The sequence below is a fragment of the Gymnoscopelus braueri genome (genome assembly GCF_963280865.1).
Source record: "Gymnoscopelus braueri genome assembly, chromosome: 4".
Lineage (NCBI taxonomy): Eukaryota > Metazoa > Chordata > Actinopteri > Myctophiformes > Myctophidae > Gymnoscopelus > Gymnoscopelus braueri.
The window spans coordinates 27,578,134-27,599,465 of record NC_137605.1 but is presented as its reverse complement, the minus strand read 5'-3'; the positions used below and the strand labels follow the sequence as shown (position 1 = coordinate 27,599,465).

At 42.5% G+C, this 21,332-nt stretch overlaps 1 protein-coding gene across 1 annotated transcript in view; it reads right to left on the bottom strand.

The window, feature by feature from the left end:
- Window positions 1-21,332, bottom strand: part of gabbr1a (gamma-aminobutyric acid (GABA) B receptor, 1a) — a 76,131-nt gene that overhangs the window by 37,425 nt on the left and 17,374 nt on the right. The window contains exons 8-9 of the mRNA XM_080426011.1: window positions 15,961-16,121; window positions 6,030-6,164 (exon numbers count right to left, since the gene is read on the bottom strand). Of these exons, the coding sequence (XP_080282137.1) occupies window positions 6,030-6,164; window positions 15,961-16,121 (296 nt within the window). The remainder of the gene's footprint in view (window positions 1-6,029; window positions 6,165-15,960; window positions 16,122-21,332) is intronic.

Below are 21,332 nucleotides of genomic sequence, written 5' to 3'. Positions count from 1 at the left end.
ATTTTATGTTGGTAAGAAGCATGTTGTTAATAGGGAAGGGAAGGTCCTAAATAGGTTTTCCTTTCCTTTCAAAATGTGACAAATAAAGGGTGACTTCACAGCCGAAGACACACGCACACACACACACACACACACACACACACACACACACACACACACACACACACACACACACACACACAGAGCCTGTCTGTAAATCGCAAACAAACAACCGTGTCATAGTTTTGAGGGGTGAATGGACTTTGTGATAGATGTCCCATGTCATGTAGAATATGGGCTCCCAGCACTAACAGATCCCTGTGCGTACACACAGGTAAAGAAAGTGTTGATACGATGGACTGGAAACAACACAAGTAGTGACAGCTGAGCTCAGCTGAGCTCTGCTTGACGCAATGAGAAGCTGAAAGCATTGCGTACTAGGGGGAAATAGCTGCAGCTTCCACCGGCAACATACATTAAACACATGACATGACACTAGTGTCCCTAATCTGGTCATGTCATTATACAGTAGGTGAACATTCAGCAAAATTAGGTGAATATTTGGCGAAATTTGGTGGAAATGAATGCGTCGTGTTGAGCTTGTAAACCCACTATTTGACGTACTTTTGTACATCGAAGTATATAGGTTATGTATCGCAAAGGTAACACACTTATACACACACAAACACAGATAGAGGGAAAACACATGAATAAAGTAATATATATAGAGCAGTCATACATAATGACATCACATAATGCACAAACGCCTGCACACAAAAATATATACTATATATAAACACACACGCCGAGGAGGCTAAATTGAAATAGAGAAACAGCAGGAGCAGAAATATGGCAATGCAGCTGCGCTCCAAAGGAGACAAGCCAATTCCCCTACTGCTGCTTTCTAAAAAGACTACAAACAAAAGGACATCTTTCAACTCCCACCACATCAGCCCTTGTAGTGGCAGATCAGTGGCAGTCCCTGGCTTACAGTGTCACCAAAGGAGAGCAATGGGGTATCAAACTAACACCATGCCAATGCCAACAGAGGACGCTTTTTCCCATATGGGAAACCAAACATCTAAGCCTAGGAGGAATCCTTGTCGGCCAAGGGAGAAACTGGGCTTATGGATTTCAGGTACAGCTATTTCTGTTACATTCACCTAGCCTGGCATTGCCAGACTGATCACGTGGAATCACTCAAACGTTCTCTCCACAATATCGTGGAGAGAACTGGCAATGTCAGGCTAACATTCACACTCCTTTGACTCCACCTGCCAGTAAACCGGACGAGCCCCCAATGTGAGCGGCTGGATTTGAACCCAGGTCTCCTGCATGGGAAGCCAAACATTTACTACTTGGCCAAAGGGGAATCCCCCCCCCCCCTTCATGTATGGAGATATTAAGCCTTTGGGCTACAGGCAGGGATACACAGGGCCCTATTCCCAGGGACATTTGAACAAACCACTAATTAGGGATTTCGGACTAGGCAAGAGGCGTTTCCCCGCAAAATTCGGTATTCTATGGCACCCCCCTCACCCGCCAAACACCTGAGCTACCCGTTACATTATGCATAGGTGTGGTTTGGGCGTTACAATGATAAAACCAATCACCGTGCCAGAAGCCATTGCCTTTAAGAGAAGACTGCGCTAGCCGTCATCCCGATCCAATATATGCTCTAGCCTATCTACCTGTCTGCACTGTTGCCTGGTCTGATTATTATAAGCCACATTGGGCTTGTTTTCCTTCTTTTTTTTTATTTTATCCAAATACATTTTTATATTAATTTGTAGCCTATTGTGTTCACAATAAGCTTGTCATATTAGTCAGATCCGGAATAGTATATGAAAGCCATTTAAAATATGTATACTATTGGTACACACTGGCTGCTCCCAAATAATTAATTACATCATGTTGCGACAACGCTCCTACGTGGTACACAGACAAACAGTAGCAATGGGTATAATAAATTGGACAGTTTTAGGAAAGGTCTATAGCCTATGTACTCACGTTGGCTGTTATCGTTCTATTTCCACCGTTCTAATGGATTCCAGGGGTGTGTAAACATCTCTGTAGTAGCTCCATAGTTTCCTCTGAAGTGACGCAGTTAAAGTTAACTTACATCCATATTGTCCCCGTTATCTTTCATCATCCACCTTTGTTCAGTAATCCCGAACAGAGCTAAACTTTAAGTTTACATCAATCAAAGCCTCTCAAACCCAGACACATTGCTGCGATGCGTATGTGCGTCGCCTATACCTACCCAAAATAACAGACATACAAGCTATCAACGGCGCTGCATCATGTCGTGTCGACAGCTTACATATCTGTTATTTTGGACAGCATACAATGAGGCGCGCGCGCCACGGAGTAGCCTATCACTAAACCAAAAATATTACATTACGTGGTCAACAACATAGCCTACTAGACATGTAACTTGCTTGGAGCTTTTAATGCAGTGGTTCTCAACCTGTGGGTCGAGACCACAATGGAGCACCCAACGCCTGGCGAGCTTGTAGATCTGCTATTTTCACAATATTTATCTGTGGAACCGAGTCAAACAAAATGGGGGGGTCCCCAGTTCAAATATGGTTATTTTGGGGGGTCATGAACGTAGCGTTTACGCGGGGAATATAATAATAATATAGCAGGCTAATATATATAATATAGGCTATAATATAATATTCACCCGCACGTCCCGCAGAATGGGTTTAATGAGACAGCAGCCAAAATGAAAATCACACTATGATCCGATCATCTTATAAAAAATGTAAGTGCTTAAGATTTTAGCCCAAACCCAACGGGACCCGACCCGGCCCGTCGGCACCGGCTGAGCTGGGTCTACGTTTTTTTTACATCCAAATAAATTCACATATTAATTAATTTGTAGCGTAGGCTATTGTGTTCACAATAAGCAACTTGTCATATTAGTCAGATCCCCAAGAGTATATGAAAGCCATTTAAAATAGTTATATATTCCTACACAGCTGATGCCAAATAATTAATCAACAGGGCAGCGCAACGCTAAAGTAGCCTAGGTCAAATCAATCACTGTCTTGTCATGACGCAGCAGTAGAGAGCTCCCTTTAAAGTTTAAACCATAACATGACATAAATAATGGATCTTCAGAACTTTCTTCATGTCTTTTTCACCTCAAAGAAATTGTTGGATTATTTCTTCAAATGAAAGCACAGGCAGCGGCCAGAAGGTAACATTGGGTGTGATTTCTCCATTGCAAAAATGATTACGGTTATTCTATGAAACATATATTTCATAGAATAACCATAATCATTTTTAAAATGGTTATGGGGCAGTGTATATATTTATATAGCCCTATTTGCTCCAAGCTGTTTTTTAAATAAAATATAGACTGTTAGGGTAGAATGACTCCTGTTCTTAATGAATTACCAAGATTTAATGAGAAATAAGGCTTCTTTAGAAAAATGACTGACGGGCTGGGCTGGGTCTAATTTGTCAATTATTAGTCGAGCCGGGCTGAAATATTTAGGGGATATGAAAGCTCTAGTTAGTAGTTTGAAGTGCTCATGTGGCCTTAGAGTTGCTTCTTTTTGTTTTCATAGACCTGCGGACTGCGGTTGCTTATTTCTCTCCAAGGCTGGCAACACGGCTCATGGTCCAACGCACAAAGCCATTGTAGTGTCTGTGTGCACTTGACGGGTGATTTTATAAACCAGCGGGTGCTTCTAGAATCCACTATCCCCCGTCCCCAAGCCGTACCCATGTGTGTCTGTAGAATTGCAATGTGGGGGATATAGCAACAACACGCCCACAGGCACACCTCCACGCGCAAATAACGGCGTCGGCATAATGGTGACGGGTAGAGCAGGTGCTAGAATAACCTATTGGGGCGGCGCAGGTCCATTATCCCGATTTAACGGGGAATTTTTGGCCTGAGAATGGGGCCCTCACTGTCTGCTTTACAGACAGAGAACGGCAATGGAAATAATTGCTTGTGGCAGTTACTACGCAGCAAGTGGTGGCGTGTGGTAAAGAGTGCAACAAATCCCTTTGTGTATGAGGGAGAGTTGAGGCGGGGGAGCAAGGAGACGACGACCAAGAGAGAAAAAGGCACAGACAGAAATGATAGAAAAGGAAGGAAGAGTGGAATAAAGACACAGAGGGAGGAAAGAATGAGGGAAGGAAATAGAGCAGAGCGGCCCCGGGCAAGGGGAAAGGATGGAGGAGGGAGGAGAGAGAGTGAGAGAGAGAGAGAGAGAGAGAGAGAGAGAGAGAGAGAGAGAGAGAGAGGCGAAAAATTTAAAGAGGATTTTACTGTTGAACAACAAAATAAAATGAGAAAAACCAATACTGCCCGTGAGAAAGAAGGGTTGTTAGCACTCACTGCCTAACCACTTAATGAAAGTTGTATAAGAGAACAAAGTGCTAAATATTAAGTACATCGGTGACAGAGTGCAGAGGAGAAAGAGCAGGCATACAGATACATGAGCTGTTTCTGTTGTTGTTGTTTTATTTTGTGGAGCTAAAAACACATATAGAAACCTTTCTGTTTGCCGCAGCCGTTTTCTTTCTCTTTTGCGCTGTAATTCTATTTTTGTCTCCGCCAGGCCGAAAGGCATGGCGAGAGAGTATGTTTTACCCCCTGTCCGTCCGTCCGTCCGTGTGTCCGTCCTGTCCGTCCGTTAGCAGCTAATCTCCGGCACCGTTGGCCCAGTCGCTGCGAAACTGTGCACACACACTCCCTGGATGCCAATTCAGAACCTCTGCCCCACGTTTTTCACATGGGCCTGTCATAGCGCCACCAGGAGGCCGATTTGTGCAAAACCCATTTTTTCCCATTACTCCTACAGCTTTTAACCAAACGTCATGCAAATCGGTACACAGTATCTCTATAGTCATGTGATCAACCCGGATCTGTCCGATTTCCCAAATTCCATCCTCATAGGCTAAGGTTGGCTTCCAAAGTTTGCAGGATCCGTTTTGAACAAACTGCCTCAAATCATGAACGCAGCTTGCCATTTCCATAAAATTGCACACGCACATTCCCACCTGGCCAAGGAAGAAATGCCACTTGAACATTTTCAAATCAGCCTCATGGTGGCGCTATAACAGGCCGATTTGCACTTTTAACTATAACTGCACGGATCTGCGTGAAACTTTGCAAGCATTCTCCCTAGAGGTAAAGGAAAATCCTTTGCCATGCATTTTTCACATCTGCCTTTTAGAGCGCCACCAGGAGGCTGTGCGATTTCTGTGAAATTTTGCACACACATTCCCACTAGGCAGAGGAAGAAATGCCACCCTTTTCACATTGGCCTGTTATAGCGCCACCAGCAGGTCTGATTTAGCTAAACACATTTTTGGAACAAAATGCCTCAAATCATGAATGCAGTGTCCGATTGCCATGCAAGGCCTAAGAAGAAATGGCACCATTTTCACATTGCCTTATTATAGCGCCACCAGGAGGCCACAATAACCTACCTGACCTGGCGGAGACCTGTGCTCCGAGGAGCACTTTTTCTAGTTAATTTTTCATTCTTTTTTTTTTCTTCCTAATGTCCTTTTATAATGTGTTTATTTTGCTTGATGTTTTGTGTGAAGCAATTTGAATTGCCTTTCTAGGGATGAAATGTACTGTACAAAATAAACAAACCTTGCTTTGCCTTTGTGCATTTTGTATTTGTGTCCTTCGTCACTTTGTAAAGCGCATAAGCATACCGACTTTCTACACAGATCCTGACTTGATTACTAAAGTGGCTAAGAAACATATGTTTACTCCATTTACGCTTTTACAATTTTGAGGTATTTGCACTTTACTTGAGTATTTCCAATTTCAAATACTTTTACTTAATGAGTACTTTCTACTTTTGGTACTTTAAGTACATTTTGATGCCAATACTTTTGAACTTTTACTCAAGTACATTTTGAATTCCGGACTTTTACTTGTAACAAAGTATTTCTATATTGCAGTATTGATACTTTTACTTAAGTTGAAAATGTGAGTACTTTTTCCACCACTGCCCAACTCCCTCTAGGTTTCTTTGGGTAGATAAGCACAGAAATATACCCACCACGATGAGGTTCCACATACGGGCGGCCTCGGCCACTATGGTGGAGACACCGCTGCAGCCGGGCATCAGGACAATCTTTATGGGCTCCGTGTAGAGAAGGTCATAGAGCAGCTTGGTGGATTCACCTGGGTCACACTGGAGTGGAGGGAGAGATGGAGGAAAGGATGAAGAGAGGATGATGGGAAAGTAAAGTACGTATGTATGTATGTATGTATGTATGTATGTATGTATGTATGTATGTATGTATGTATGTATGTATGTATGTATGTATGTATGTATGTATGTATGTATGTATGTATGTATGTATGTATGTATGTATGTATGTATGTATGTATGTATGTATGTATGTATGTATGTATGGGTGTGTGTTTGTTTGTGTGGATGTACACGTATGTATTTATGTATGTATGCACGTGTGTTTATTTATGGATGTATGTGTATGGATGGAGGGATCACGGCAGAGAGGGAGAAAAGACAGATGTGAAGGAAAAGATGTAGAGATATAACCAGGAAGAGAGGCGAGGGAGACGGTTGATGACACAGGAAACATACAAACGGAGGACATGGGCGAAGAGAGGAGAGATGAAAATGAGACAGATGATAGAAGATGGATGCAGAAAAGAAGAAGAGAGTGGAAAAAAGGAAGGAGGAGAGAAACAAACGTTAACCACAATGCATTACAAGCTCTCACTGTCCTCTATGGCAGTACAACGCATTATCCATAAGCATAATGAAGCAGTGTTATCGATATTGCGAAAGTATCGCAATACTCTATATATAGAGTATGCAATTTCAATACTCTATATGTTATTCAAAATGATCCCAAGCCCATTACACACAGAGAGAGAGCAACCGATAGAGAGACAGGTATGATGGCAAACAGCGAGAGACAGAATATATAGAGAAAGAGACAAGGAGACACACAAAGCCTGTGACACTCGGAGCCAAGTGAGAACAAACATCGACTAACACAAGGAGACAAACAGGCAGAGAGACAGGTAGAGAGACAGGCAGAGAGACAGGCAGAGAGACAGGCAGAGAGACAGGCAGAGAGACAGACAGACAGACAGACAGACAGACAGACAGACAGACAGACAGACAGACAGACAGACAGACAGACAGACAGACAGACAGACAGACAGACAGACAGACAGACAGACAGACAGACAGACAGACAGACAGACAGACAGACAGACAGGGACTAAAACGAAAACAGCAGAGCTATCGCACGTCGTATAATCTTCCAATAAAGCCACTTACAGCATGTCTATCTGGAGAGAGCACGCCTGGAACGATTCATCATACAGATCACCGATAACTCATGACCGTAGTGGCACTCTTCACTGACTACACTAAATCGGCCAGACAGATCCAATGTTCCACACCACAAAACACACAAATGCATGCAAAACACGGTCAACGCACAGGTACATTCACACACACACACACACACACACACACACACACACACACACACACACACACACACACACACACACACACACACACACACACACACACACACACACACATCATCATCATCATCACTGTTCAGAAACCTTGAAGCTTCATATTTCTTCTTTTTATGTTTTTCATAAATTAAAGCTATTGATAATCGTAATCCTTTAACCACATAAGCCCTACAGTGTATTTCTACTTTGTCATACAACAGTTTACAGTTTACAGTTTACAGTTTAGGCATTTAGCAGCTCTTAATCCAGAGCGATTTACAGTAAGCAAGGACACAAGATAATACATACAGATAATACATCAAATGCATAAAAAGAATAATCTAATAATAACTAATACGTACGTAAACCAAGAACCCATCATCAGCCTACATTGAAACTATACACACTATAGGATGCCAGGTCAACAATAGCCTCTATCTCCAGGCTTTTATTGTTTAGTTTTGCTAAAAAATAAAAGCCTGGACCAGCGTGTCGGTGTACCCGGTATGAGGAAGTGTTCATTTCCCCAACCAACCAGAGTGCAGTGGGCGTCGCTCGTAATGTTGTGTTGACGAGGCGGGGGCTGACGGACAGATCGGTGAACCAATGAGATCAGGCGCATTCTCTCTACGCTGATTTTAAACCCGCCCCTCTATACACGAAATCAGGAAGGCTAGTGCAGCCTAGGTCAACAATGACATGGCATCTGTCTACATAACATGCTATATCTAAGTTATATTTTAGCCTTTGCACAACAGAGTTATGCAAAAGTAGCAGTGAGCTTGTAGACAATGCATTGTGAGCTTGTAGACAACGCATTGTGAGCTTGTACATCTGCTATTATAGCTCCTGTTGTTTTTAAGTATTAATGTAGTTAAGTTTAATGTAATAGGCGAAAAAAAAGAATTTCACCTATAAATGACATGCCCACAATAGGGACACAAGGTTGAAAGTGGTTAAGTCTGTCTATGGGTTTTATAAATATTTAAACAATGAAATGTATTAGTAAGAGCTAAATAAAAACTACATTAGATGCATTGGGGGGAAAAAAATCCATTACCTGAAAAGTAATGGTTTTGTACATACAAGGTTTCTGCCTGACAGGGACAATATATAAAGTATATCGTCGCTGTCTGGGTGGAAACCTCATATGTCCAAAACTGTTACTTTTCAGGATTCAAATAAAAAAAAAACAGCAAAAGTAGCAGATCTACAAGCTCAAAACGCGTGGCCGCATTTCGAGCTTGTAGATCTGCTACGTTTCATGCTTTTGTATGACGCTGTAGTATGATCAAGTAGGGCATTAGTTAACACAAAAAGTTACAGTACGGAGATACAAGGTTTCTGCACGACAGCAACGATATGCAATAAAATATACATGCACAAATACACATTTGCATGCCCATCAATGAAAATGATTCCTCCCACCAGCATTCTAACTGAATGTCATAAACAATTGCACGGCAGTGGGTGATGGCCTACCAAACAATAAGGCTTTCTAATTGGTGCGTTTGCGGCAGGAGAAGCATTGCCTGTCTGAGGTGGCTGTAGCTGTGTGATTCCTCTGAAGTCAGTTTGTTTTTGTTTATTTCGACGGGACAGAGCATATTAATGAACAGTACTGTACATAATAATATAGCGTAAATACACCGGATTTAGCAATGAGGCTAATGTTCATCCGCAGTCCCCACCGAAAACACAGAACAGTGAACAACAAAATACATTACAAAACAACAGAGCATACAGCACGCCTACCATGAAACCTAGCTAAAGTGCGACGTTGTTTAATAAATGGTCACAAGCCTGGTTGTGAAGCAACCATTTCTTTAGGTTGTAATTGAAGGATGGGAAAGTAGGACAACCTCTTATGGCCAATGGGAGATTAGGACCCCCAAATTGATACTGTATGTAATTGGCCACCGACCGCCATGCGTTTTGTGACAGGGACCCCCAGAGCACTTTCAAGATTGTTCAAAAATGCTCGCGCTGTGAGCTTGTATATCTGCAATTTTTGAATAGCCAACGTATACATGGATAAAGTGGTTTAGATGATTGTGATGCTGTATTAACACATTATGCTGGGGACCCCCTGAAACCCTCCCCAAGGACCCCTGGGGGTTCCCAGACCCCACTTTGAGAACCAATGCTCTGAAGCAGTAATCACCAGTCAAGATTGAAACATGTTGAATAGCTCAGCTTGATACCCATTGATCTTTTCCCCCATTCAGGTGAAACTTGTGGGAAATTATAGTGACATTGTATTGCATATTTTAAAACGTTTTTTCTTTTCTTTTTTGGAGAGATCTGACGTTCATAGTGACAGAACACTGTAAAAAAGAAAGGGAAAAAAAGTCTCGCTAGACGAGATCGAAATCTCTAGATTTCGATCTCGTCTAGCGAGACTTTTTTTTGCATAGTGTTTCACTATGAACGTCAGATAAAAAAAAAATACTTTTCTGCTGTACCATTCATTCATTCAAGATATAACGTCATAGAAAAGGTAAGAAAACCTTAGTCCAAAATTCTCCTTTAACACTGAGATTACTCTGTCTGTTATAGATGTTCAGACGATACTGATTGCCTTCACAACATTGCAAAGCCAACAGCTACAGCATTAATACTGATGTATTTACCTGGGTCTGTGCATACTATATATCAACAATAATGGCACTAGATGTGTACACTGGTGCATGTTCATGCACTGCTGATTTATTTTGCTGATTTTTACCCCTTTTTCTCCCCAATTTAGTCGTTATGCCAATTAATTCCTCCCCACACATTTTTTGGGGTGTTTTGTCACTGCTGCTGTATCCTGCTGACTCACCTGCCAGTGAGGATCCCCCACCGGGAGGACCTAGAGCCTTCGTCCTACTCCTCCCGCCCAACACTCCCTGCTGACAGGTGCCGCCCCAGCCCGTAGGATTTCAATTCAGTGACAAATATCACCCTCTCCGCCGAGCTTCCCGCCCCCCCCCCCGAACACGGGCCAATTGTGTTCGTGTAGACGCTCGACAAAGCGTGGATTCGAACCCACAACCTCTGCAGTGGTGGACAGGCACTTGTACCACTGTGTCACTCGAGCCACTGCTGATTTTCTTCATGTCTGCTATAACTAATACTGTATATTCAACAATGTGCAGAATCTGATAACTCTTATTGATGCTAAAATACCTATATTCTCCCATATGCTCATGATTGGCCTCACATTCAAAATACATAAAGCTGCAGCAAAAAAACGATATTTACTAATATCAGTATTGATGCTAGGAGTAGATAATGATATATACCTGTGCTGTGCTGATTGCCGTAACAAAATTGCATTACTGATATTGCTTTTCCAGGATGTGGTAGATACTTGATCAGTGATGCTGTTTGTATACTTATATTATTTCAATGTATGTTAATTGACAGCTGATTTAAACGTGTGTATTCATTTGGGTGAATGAGCACCAACTGTCAGGGTTTGGTAAAAAAATCAGTACTGATGATGCTCTTATAGGCATCTACTTGTAAATGATCATGCACTCCTGTTAACCTTTGTGTATGGATACATGCCTTGATATTGGTGTAGTAGCATCAATACTGACATACTGTAGAAAGGAAGTGTCATGATGATCATGTAAACCATTCCAATGACACTCTCTAGCCTGGCTTCAGGTCAGGCAGACACAAAACAACAAACCCTGACGTAGGTTTTTACATGCTGTGACATTTACGGACCACAAAGTAATGAGCTCGTTAACTTCACTGCGTAATCCTCAATGCAACCTTTTTAAAGAGTAATTTATGTTACTGTATAAAATCTCTGAGTAGCGGTCCTACATTTAAGAGCGATCTTTCTCTGATTCCGTATTACTATAAGACAATCAAACATAAATTATGACACCAAGATTTTAGAATTAGTAAAATAAAAGGTAGGGTGTCTGCCTGACTGCTGGCGTGTACTTTATTTAAGAAAAATCAACAACCAAAAACAATAGATAATTAAGAACAAAATACATTTGTTACACCGGATTGATAGCCCTCAGCAGTTTAGTCAGTTACTTGTTTACCTCGGTCGTTCTTCATCATGCACTAGTCCATACCCAGGGATGTGCGCACCCCAACTACGCGCAGACTTGGGACCGTGAAGGCAACTACAGATCCCACAGCCTGTGACAAGAATTCTAATGCTAAAATAAACAGCTCAAATTTGGGGAAAGTGAAAAGAAATCAGCTTCTCACTGCGAATGCCCATGTGCAAGAGTAACTAAGTAACTATCAATCTATCACTCTATTTATCTATCTATCTATCTATCTATCTATCTATCTATCTATCTATCTAGTCGTCGTCCCACACACACACACACACACACACACACACACACACACACACACACACACACACACACACACACACACACACACACACACACACACACACACACACACACACACACACCATGTCCATATAACCGCCAGTCCGCCACTGCTGGTGCTGTCCTTGGTGCTGAAACTCCCCAAACCAATATCAGTGTGTATGTTAACATGTCTTTGATGGCTCTCCAGCCATCTCCTGCTTGCAAAATGCCTTTGAAGAGAAATGATGATTCCCTACAGGAGAATGACAGAAGACACTGGCTCCTCTTAACGTACTCTCTAATTACACTCCAGATTGAATAATATAAAAGAAGCGTGAACAGAGAATAAGACATGGGCCTGGGGGGTGGCATGTAATAAATCTCAAAGCCTGCGTAGCTACAACTACTAATATCCTCATAATTATGCCTGGAGTACTACTCTAGGCTTGTATTCCGGTGGCCATGTGTGAAGCGGGGATACATAATATGGATCTCCCGTTGGATGGGAAACCATGTTCCCGGGCCGCCAATTAAATATATAAAGCACGCAAGTGAGAAAAGCCGTCATCATGCCATTTCTCTCTACCAACACTGTCTCACTACATCACACACAATAATTGATCAAAGTTTGCAGTCTTCACTTTGATATATCCATGGCAACGGAGCTGGATTGCAAGTGTGTGTGTGTGTGTGTGTGTGTGTGTGTGTGTGTGTGTGTGTGTGTGTGTGTGTGTGTGTGTGTGTGTGTGTGTGTGTGTGTGTGTGTGTGTGTGCGCGCGTGCGTGTGTGTGTATGTGTGTGTGCATGTGTGCGTGCATGTGTGCATGTGTGCATGTATGCGCGCGCGCGTGTGTGTCTGTCTGTCTGTCTGTCTGTCTGTCTGTGCGTGCGTGCGTGCGTGCGTGCGTGCGTGCGTGTGTGCGTGTGTGCGTGTGCGTGTGTGTGTGTGTGTGCATGTGTGCGTGCATGCTTGTTCTATCATGAGGACATATGCCTTGACTTTGTGGATGCTGCACCGTAATATTTGTGTCCTTGTATACATTTCCATTTGTGTGGACATAAATAAATTGTTATAAATGTGTGTGTGTCCGAGTGTCTGTCTGTCTATCTGTCTGTGCGTGCGTGCGTGCCTGTTTGCACTTGGGCATGCACATGTGTGTTTGTGTGTACAGATCTCAGAATGCTGTAAATAGCCTAATGTTCTCTCTGCACCATGCCAACGAGCCCTTTCCAAAGCCATTTCCCCGCCACAGGGTATCGACATCCATTAACAAATGACAGTCTGGGAAGTGTTGAACTTCATGAATATTGTATAGTATTGAACAAGTCTGTCACTTAAACTGATAAGTGAAAAACCTTACGATTACACACTGGAAGTTGGTATGGCACTTGTTTGCCAAAATCCAAGTCATGGGGAGCTCAAATTTGAATGCATCTCTCAGATCTAGTCTGAGAGATCCAAAAACAAAAATAAACTGGCGATAACATGAAATATATACAAATACAGGCTGAGACAATGGTGCTACCTGACGTCTTCCAGCCTTGATCGTGAGAAGCAATTATACCAACACAAATACAGCGGGCTGGTTACTGTATGCTCTTGTATTAATCTGACCACTAAACAGGGAGATGAGAGCGGAGCTCGCCAGCTGCAGGTTTGGTCCTTGACCAAACAAGCTGTGGATGGATTAATAATAACTGCAAGTAAATAGTAGGCCTACGGTAATTAATCCCTTTCTTCTAATTGCTTTTTCTGCCTTGGAGAGGCAGAAGCTTCTAATTAATATTTCAGCCATGTGTGAAACGTTTTCTATCAGGAAAACTGAGGGCTTATTGCCACCAAAGTTTTACAAGGGAAAAAAATACCAAAATCTCCTCTTGATATAATTCAAGGATTTTAGAGCTGTCACTCTGACAACGCTGTGTGAGGCATCTGACCTGTTTTATTCTGTGTCTGCATATACTATGTCTTGAGTCAGAGGCCTCAATGATTCATGCTCTACAAGTGAAGTTTTTCTAGTCCTTATTAAATCTGTCCAAAATCACTTGGTAAATTCCAAATTGGAGGCCAAGCACACACGCGCACGCACGCACGCACGCACACACACACACACACACACACACACACACACACACACACACACACACACACACACACACACACACACACACACACACACACACACACACACACACACACACATTCAATTAATAGAAATGTTCAACATATGCTTCAATAGAACAAGGTGTACGCATAATAAAATGCGAATGACAATGTATTGTCAGAAACACTGTGCATGCATACATATTCAGCATAAATTTGCAAACATATTATCACACACAACCCCGAAACCTTGTTTGTTTCTGTGGTTTGCTCAAGAGTAACTGTGTTGCCATGCCAACTCTCTCTCTCTCTCTCTCTCTCTCTCTCTCTCTCTCTCTCCTCTCCCTCTCCCTCTCCCTCTCTCTCTCTCTCTCTCTCTCTCTCTCTCTCCTATTCTCTTAAACAGGATTCCAATGCAGAGCCTCTTTCACCAATCAGAACAAAGCTCGTAGCGATTTCTAACCAGTCGCAGCACAGTTAACCGTTTGGCACCCGGGCTCTCTCAAAGCATCTGTCCTGCAGTATGATTGATAAACACCCTCAAGGGAGGACAGCAGACACAGAGAGGATTGAAGAGGAAATCCGCATTTCTTTCTGTGTTTCCCCCCTCAGTCCTTCCTCGAATTATTATGTCAAAGCTTATGACAAAGTAGGTTAAAGCCTTAGGTTAAACACCGAAAATAACAGATTTTTAAAGTGAAAACGCAACACAGTGCATCACGTTTTTCCACTTGAAAATCTGTTGTAATTTGGTCATAACCACAAAGTATAAATTAGGCTTACTATGGCAAAAAATAAGACAAAAATAAGAACAAACCTTAAACATTTTGCCCGGGGAAGGCATAATGAAAACTGGGACAGAAACCAGTGGCAGAGAACAGCCTATAGTATGCTGAATGTATAGCCCAGTGGTTGAATAATGCTGACTTTTAAAAAATACCGCTGTGATAAATGATTGATGAGCAAGAAGAAGGTGTTTTGTTCATTTAATACAAGGCAGTCCCCATTATTATGGCATGAGTAATTTCATAACTTAAGAGGACTGAGGTGTCTTAATTAATGTTTGAACAGTGCTGGGGGGTGAGTGGAGATTGCGGTCATTACACGATCTCCAGCGGAGACTCAGGATAAGGCAGTGCCTCAAACAAGCACTGTAAGTAACAATAACTAGGCTATGTTGTTTTTAGAATAGGCTATCTCACACTGTGAGGAAAATAAAAACTCCAAAAGAACATGGGGAACATTCCTCTGTGGGTGGTTTAGCCTAGTCAAGTCAGTATGGAGCTATTACTTGCAAAAGCAACACATTCATGGCAAAAGACCTGAACTATCTGAAGTTACACCAACAATATATGACAATCACTTCACGTTATATTTTAGAGACCTAACCAGGGGTCATCAATATGTCCTTACACTGACAAATGTGTCCGTGGCAAGTCTTGGCCTCGTCTGGGGCAATTTTTAGATTTTGTTTTGCACCATTATAATGTGCTTATTTTGATCACAAGACCCAATTACTGAATGTCAGCCTCCAGGTTTTCTTCAGAATAATATGACTCTGATTTACTATGACACTATATGCCACATTATGAATCCACACTAGGACAGCAGTTCTCAAATGTTTTATTTTCAAAGACCCCTATAACTCTGAGAGTGTACAAATGTAACGGGTCCATTTGGTTACTTTTGTACACTCTCAGAGTTACAGACCTGTAATGGTCATTCAGGGCAAGCTTCTTTATGTGTTTGTCTACTCATTTTGCATGTCCATGGCAAAAAATATATATATTTTGACAAAAATGTCCACCACAAGCCAGCATGGTGATGACCCCTGGACGGCTGCTGGACCTAACTGTCAGATCAATTTGTCTGGGAGAACATCGCATTGTGTGCACACACACACACACACACACACACACACACACACACACACACACACACACACACACACACACACACACACACACACACACACACACACACACACACACACACACACACACCCCTCCTTACGCAGCCCTTTCACTCTCACTCACCATGCTGTCGTAGTATATCAGCTCCAGCTCGTAGTCGGGCAGGATGTCAGTCCTGTTGTTCACCAGGTCCAGGGCCATCTGCGCGGAGGGCAGGCACGACTGGCCGCCCGGCCAGCCGCCGCTCATGGGGAACAGCGCTCCGATGTACAGCTTCTTCTTGCCTGCGGACGGACACGGCCAGACCAGGAGAAGCAACATGATCAGAGATGCCCGGAGGAGGAGGATGCACCCTGCTCCATCATGCCCGGAGGAGGAGACCCGATCTGAATGCCCAAGACTTCTCCGAAGAAGAATCCCCAACATCATGATCCGGTGAGTTGAAAGTGGTGCAGTAATAGGATAGAGTTCTGTTCTTTTCTTTTATGGTAAAAAAAAAAGTTGCAGTTGTGATCTACTTGTCTTGATGGGGGGACTTTGTAGGCTACTATTATACGCTGTGAATTTCGTGAACTCGAATCTTCGTCAGAAAAAAAGTGATCTCAACACGTGTCCGGTTTCTTGGAGAACTTAAAATAGCTTATTTAGATCTTAACATAGTATGGTTAGGCTATTTTACTTTGTTATTGTGCACGTGCATTTTGTCGACTGAAAATGTATTCCGTGATCATTTTCGTAACGTATGCGATCCTACAGTTTAGAGATGATTATTAGGCTATTTGGTATCAGCCTAATACGTTGATTATTTGCGGCTGGGACGAATTCGATTTGGGACCCATAGCATTTCTACTTTGGGCATAAAGGATACGGTTCTGATCACTCGGAGCTGTATTCTTCTCTTCGCAGATGAGTGAGCCTGGGAACGAGGCTAAGCTGTTATTGCATTGCAATCATGCAACATTAATTTAGGCTTCATGCATTTGTACACGTTGTGCACAATAAGGCAGTCGAATTACAATCAATGATGCACAAATATGTTGCCCATACTCACACGACCTTTACAAATAGAATAAAACACGCGCACCGAGTAACACTCGAATCCACGAAGAATGGGTCAAATCAATTGACCAAAATAATATTGGACTTTAGAAATGAAGAGATGGTTGTGAGTGTAGAAGCTCCACGTTTTCTCCTCGTTCAACTATTCGTTATTCCAACAGATGAAAGGATTTTTGTGCGGAATCAGGCGCGCCAGAGCTCTGCCTGCGCATCACCCACTGCAGCACTGACTAGCTGGGAGTCTGAGCAGGAATAACTCCACTGAAATGTGTGCGGAGAGAGGGGAAGAGTGAGAGAGAGAGGGGGGGGGGGGGGGCAGAGAGAGAGAGAGAGAGGGAGAGAGAGGGAGAGGAGGGGGCGAGAGAGACAGACAGACAGACAGGAGGGAGGGAGGGTGAGAGAGATGGATAGAGAGAGGGAGGGAGGGAGAGAGAGAGAGAGAGAGAGAGAGAGAGAGAGAGAGAGGGAGGGTTAGAGAGAGAGAGAGGGAGGGTGAGAGAGAGGGAGTAAGAGAGAGTGGGAGGGAGAGAAAGAGAGAGACCCACCTGAAGGCATGGTTGAGAGGGGGTTTTGGACAATATTTTATATTTTCTAATGAAGCACACATTCAATAATGACCAGACCAGCTCTACTGTACAACTATAGCCTTGTGAGCCAGTCTCTTGTTTCACTCGCATTGAACAAGATGCAACTTATTTTATCACCACATTGTCCCATAGCTTATCACCAACAACAACTACAGGCCTATACTACTGTAGGGCCTAATCTAATGCAATGTGCATTCATAATCAACGTTTGATCTATATTTTCACTTATCCGTCTAAAGGGGTTACCTGGACTTAATGGCGATGTTGAACTATTGACTAAATTGATCATTAAATTGATCAGTAAGTCAAATTTGCTTTCAGCCACACAGGCAATCAAGAATGCTCCAAAGGATTTCTTCTTTGTAAAAGCCTCAGTACTGTGTGTGTTCACTCCTGCTCATCCACCTCCACACAAACAGCCCCCACACGCTACAGTGGCTACTTTGAGAAATCAGCAAAAACACAGCAGGCTGTATCAATCTTCTGTATGATTTTTGCCTTCATCTGCTTCTAAGCAGAATGGAAATCGTATAGTGAGGAGAGACACACTCCTATATGCTATTTGAAATGTCTGTCCACATGCAATGCGTGCACACGCGCACACACACATATGCACGGACACAAATAATCAATGACAACACAAACATGCTCATTTGCATGTTGTATGTTGGTATGCAAACACATTTGCCACTCATACCGTATATACTAGAAGATACACACACACTGAAACTGTATACTCTCACACAAAAAAAGACACTCAGGCTTTGCAGCAGCCAATGCAGCACTTTCGCACTGCCAACTGACAACCTTACGTGAAATCCCCCGGTAGGTCAATGGCCATAACAGAATTAGAGCTGGAATTGAATAATGATCCAGCTGGTCATTATTTCTGCCCTTTTCAGAAGTGAGTATACTATGCATGCACCTCCTTGGAGAATCCTCTGTCTGGCTCCTGCCAAGATATTCATGAATCAGTTGAATAGTGTCGTTATTAATATTTAATGGCTTTTACTATGTAGAGAAAAGTTTTGGATTGTTTTACAGCTGTCACTCTGACAATGCTATGTGAGGCATCTGACTTGTTTTATTCTGCATCTGCATACAGTATATAGCTTGAGTCAGAGGCCTCAATGATTCATGCTCTACAAGTGAAGTTTTTCTAGTCCATCTGTCCAAAATCGCTTCATAAATTCCAAATGTCAATACAATCTTGTCCACTATACTTTTTTCCACAATCATATACCCAGGTATCAACGACGTTCTATGAACATTCTAATAACACTGTAATAATAGGCTACTGCTGGAATTCACGTTTGAAAGTTCCTTAATTCAAACAGTTGCAAAAATATATATATATATATATTTCTTCCTAATTATTTTAGGTCAAATGAACAAAATGAACAAATTCTACAGTGATTTGATAAAACATGATTATATAACTTCCCTTCATTATCCAAATCTCATTATGTTGGAGTGTGCAATTCAGATCCCATTGCTAACAAGCCCCCAGAGGCCGAGGTGAATCTAGTGATCATCTGTTGGCATTTTCCCTCCCTTTCTTCTCCATCACCCCATACACCCCCCTTAACCACCCCCACACCCATCCCACCCCATGACCCATCCAGCACAGCATCAATTATTTAGCCATGAACTTTTATAAGGCGTTCCAATCCACACCCCCAGCAGCGAGCACTGACAGCACACACAGCGTCCGAGAGAATGCAGTAAACAACCCCTGTGAAGGCACAGCCGTTTGCTGCCGAGGCATTAGGTGCAGTCTGCAGTGTGTATACTGGGGACATTTCAGCTGCAATCTGTTGCTGGGCCAATTTAATGAGGGCGTTTGGATTTCTTGTATCTAGAATGCGTGCAATAGGCATTCCACTGGATAATGGCCTGATTTCTTACTCAGATTGCCTTTAGTAGCGCAAAAATAAAAAATAAAATAATGTTTTCCCGATATCGCTCAGATGGTTCCACAGTTGCCCAGATTGCCCACTATTCTGGAGGCCACCGTTCAAAATGGATTGTTCTGTGTCCAAGAATCCAAGGTCTTCTAGAGATGAGGTTTTGCCCTGAAGCTGATAAGTAAGCTACAGTATGTCAGTATTGTTGCAGACACTGGTCCTCTGTCACATAGCATTTATAATTAAATCTCAGTATCTTTAACATGCTTTGAGTACCAGATACTGTAGCTGGGATTTACAACATTGTGTTGTGCAAAGATAATCTCAAAATAGTATAATCCATGGAACTCATAGATACAAGTATATCCACATAATGTTTGGTTTGCCAAATCACTAGCTATACTACTAGTGAGTGACTGGTAGTTAGAAGTCTTTGGACAGACCTGTTTCCCGTTTCCTGTGACCCGCACCAGGTCTTGGGTCCAGACTTTCTAGCCTACAGTACCTCTATTCTGATTTTATTGCCACTGGTCTGTGTAAGTTCAGATAATGTGTTTTGAGAATAAACTATAGTTAATTAGTCTGAATGTCAGACAATATGACAAACACTCTATATAGCAATGATTACTATCAGAATATATAGCTTCACCTTTGTTTTTGTTTTAATAAAAAACGAAACAAAGTGTTTTTGTTTTTGTTTTTCTGACTCATTCATATTCAGTCATTTGGAATGTCATAGGTTCATGTCATAGGTTTCCTATTTTGGGGACCTTGGGACAATTCTTTCTGCAGATCACAGAGTACAAGAGGAACTAGTGGATGTAATCTTCCCAGACATGGGCTCTGCAGTTGGTAATATGCATACTGTATGCGCATGTACGCACACACGCACACGCGCACACGCACACACACACACACACACACACACACACACACACACACACACACACACACACACACACACACACACACACAGCAGGGTATTAACCTTTCTCCTGCTGAGGAGGCAGTAAGTGGGTGGTGAACACACACTGAGTGGAAAGGGAATGAGATGATGACAGAGAGAGTGCGTGAAAAAAGAAAGTACTAAGTATTAAAGGTGCTCTAAGTGGTGTTTTTATTTTTTTTTGTTAAAATAAGTGTAAATAGCTCTATAGTCCTATAGTCATCGTTGCTATAGAGTGTTTGTTAACTAACAGGGGTCTTGCTATGTCTACCAGGTCTTTAGTAAACAGAAAATACATTTTCAGGTCAGCAATTTTATCTAATCAGGAGAGAGAACTCATACAGGATACAGGATAAACACGTGAAATTGGAAGTGATGAAACATAAACAAAACTAGAAAAAGTGCTCCTCGGAGCACAGGTCTCCGCCAGCAGGTACGTTATTGTGGCCTCCTATGGTGGCACTATAATAGGCCAATGTGAAAAGGGTGCCATTTATTCTTAGGCCTTTCACGGCAATCGAACACTGCATTCATGATTTGATGCATTTTGTTCCAAAAATGTGTTTTGCTAAATTAGACCTGCTGGTGGCGCTATAACAGGCCAATGTGAAAAGGGTGGCATTTCTTCCTTGGCCTAGTGGGAATGTGAAATCGCAAGCTGCGTGCATAGTTTGAGGCATTTCGTTCAAAACGGACCAATCATGCAAACTTTGGAAGCCAACCTTAGCCAATCAGGATGGAATATGGGAAATCTGACAGATCCGTGTTGATCACATGACTATAGAGATACTGTGTACCGATTTGCATGACGTTTGGATAAAATCTGTTTGGAGTAATATAAAAAAATGGGTTTTGCACAAATCGGCCTCCTGGTGGCGCTCTAACAGGCCCATGTGAAAAATTTGGGGCAGAGGTTCTGAATTGGCATCCAGGGAGTGTGTGTGCACAGTTTCGCAGCGACCGGGCCGACAGTGCCTGAGATTAGCTGGTCGCACA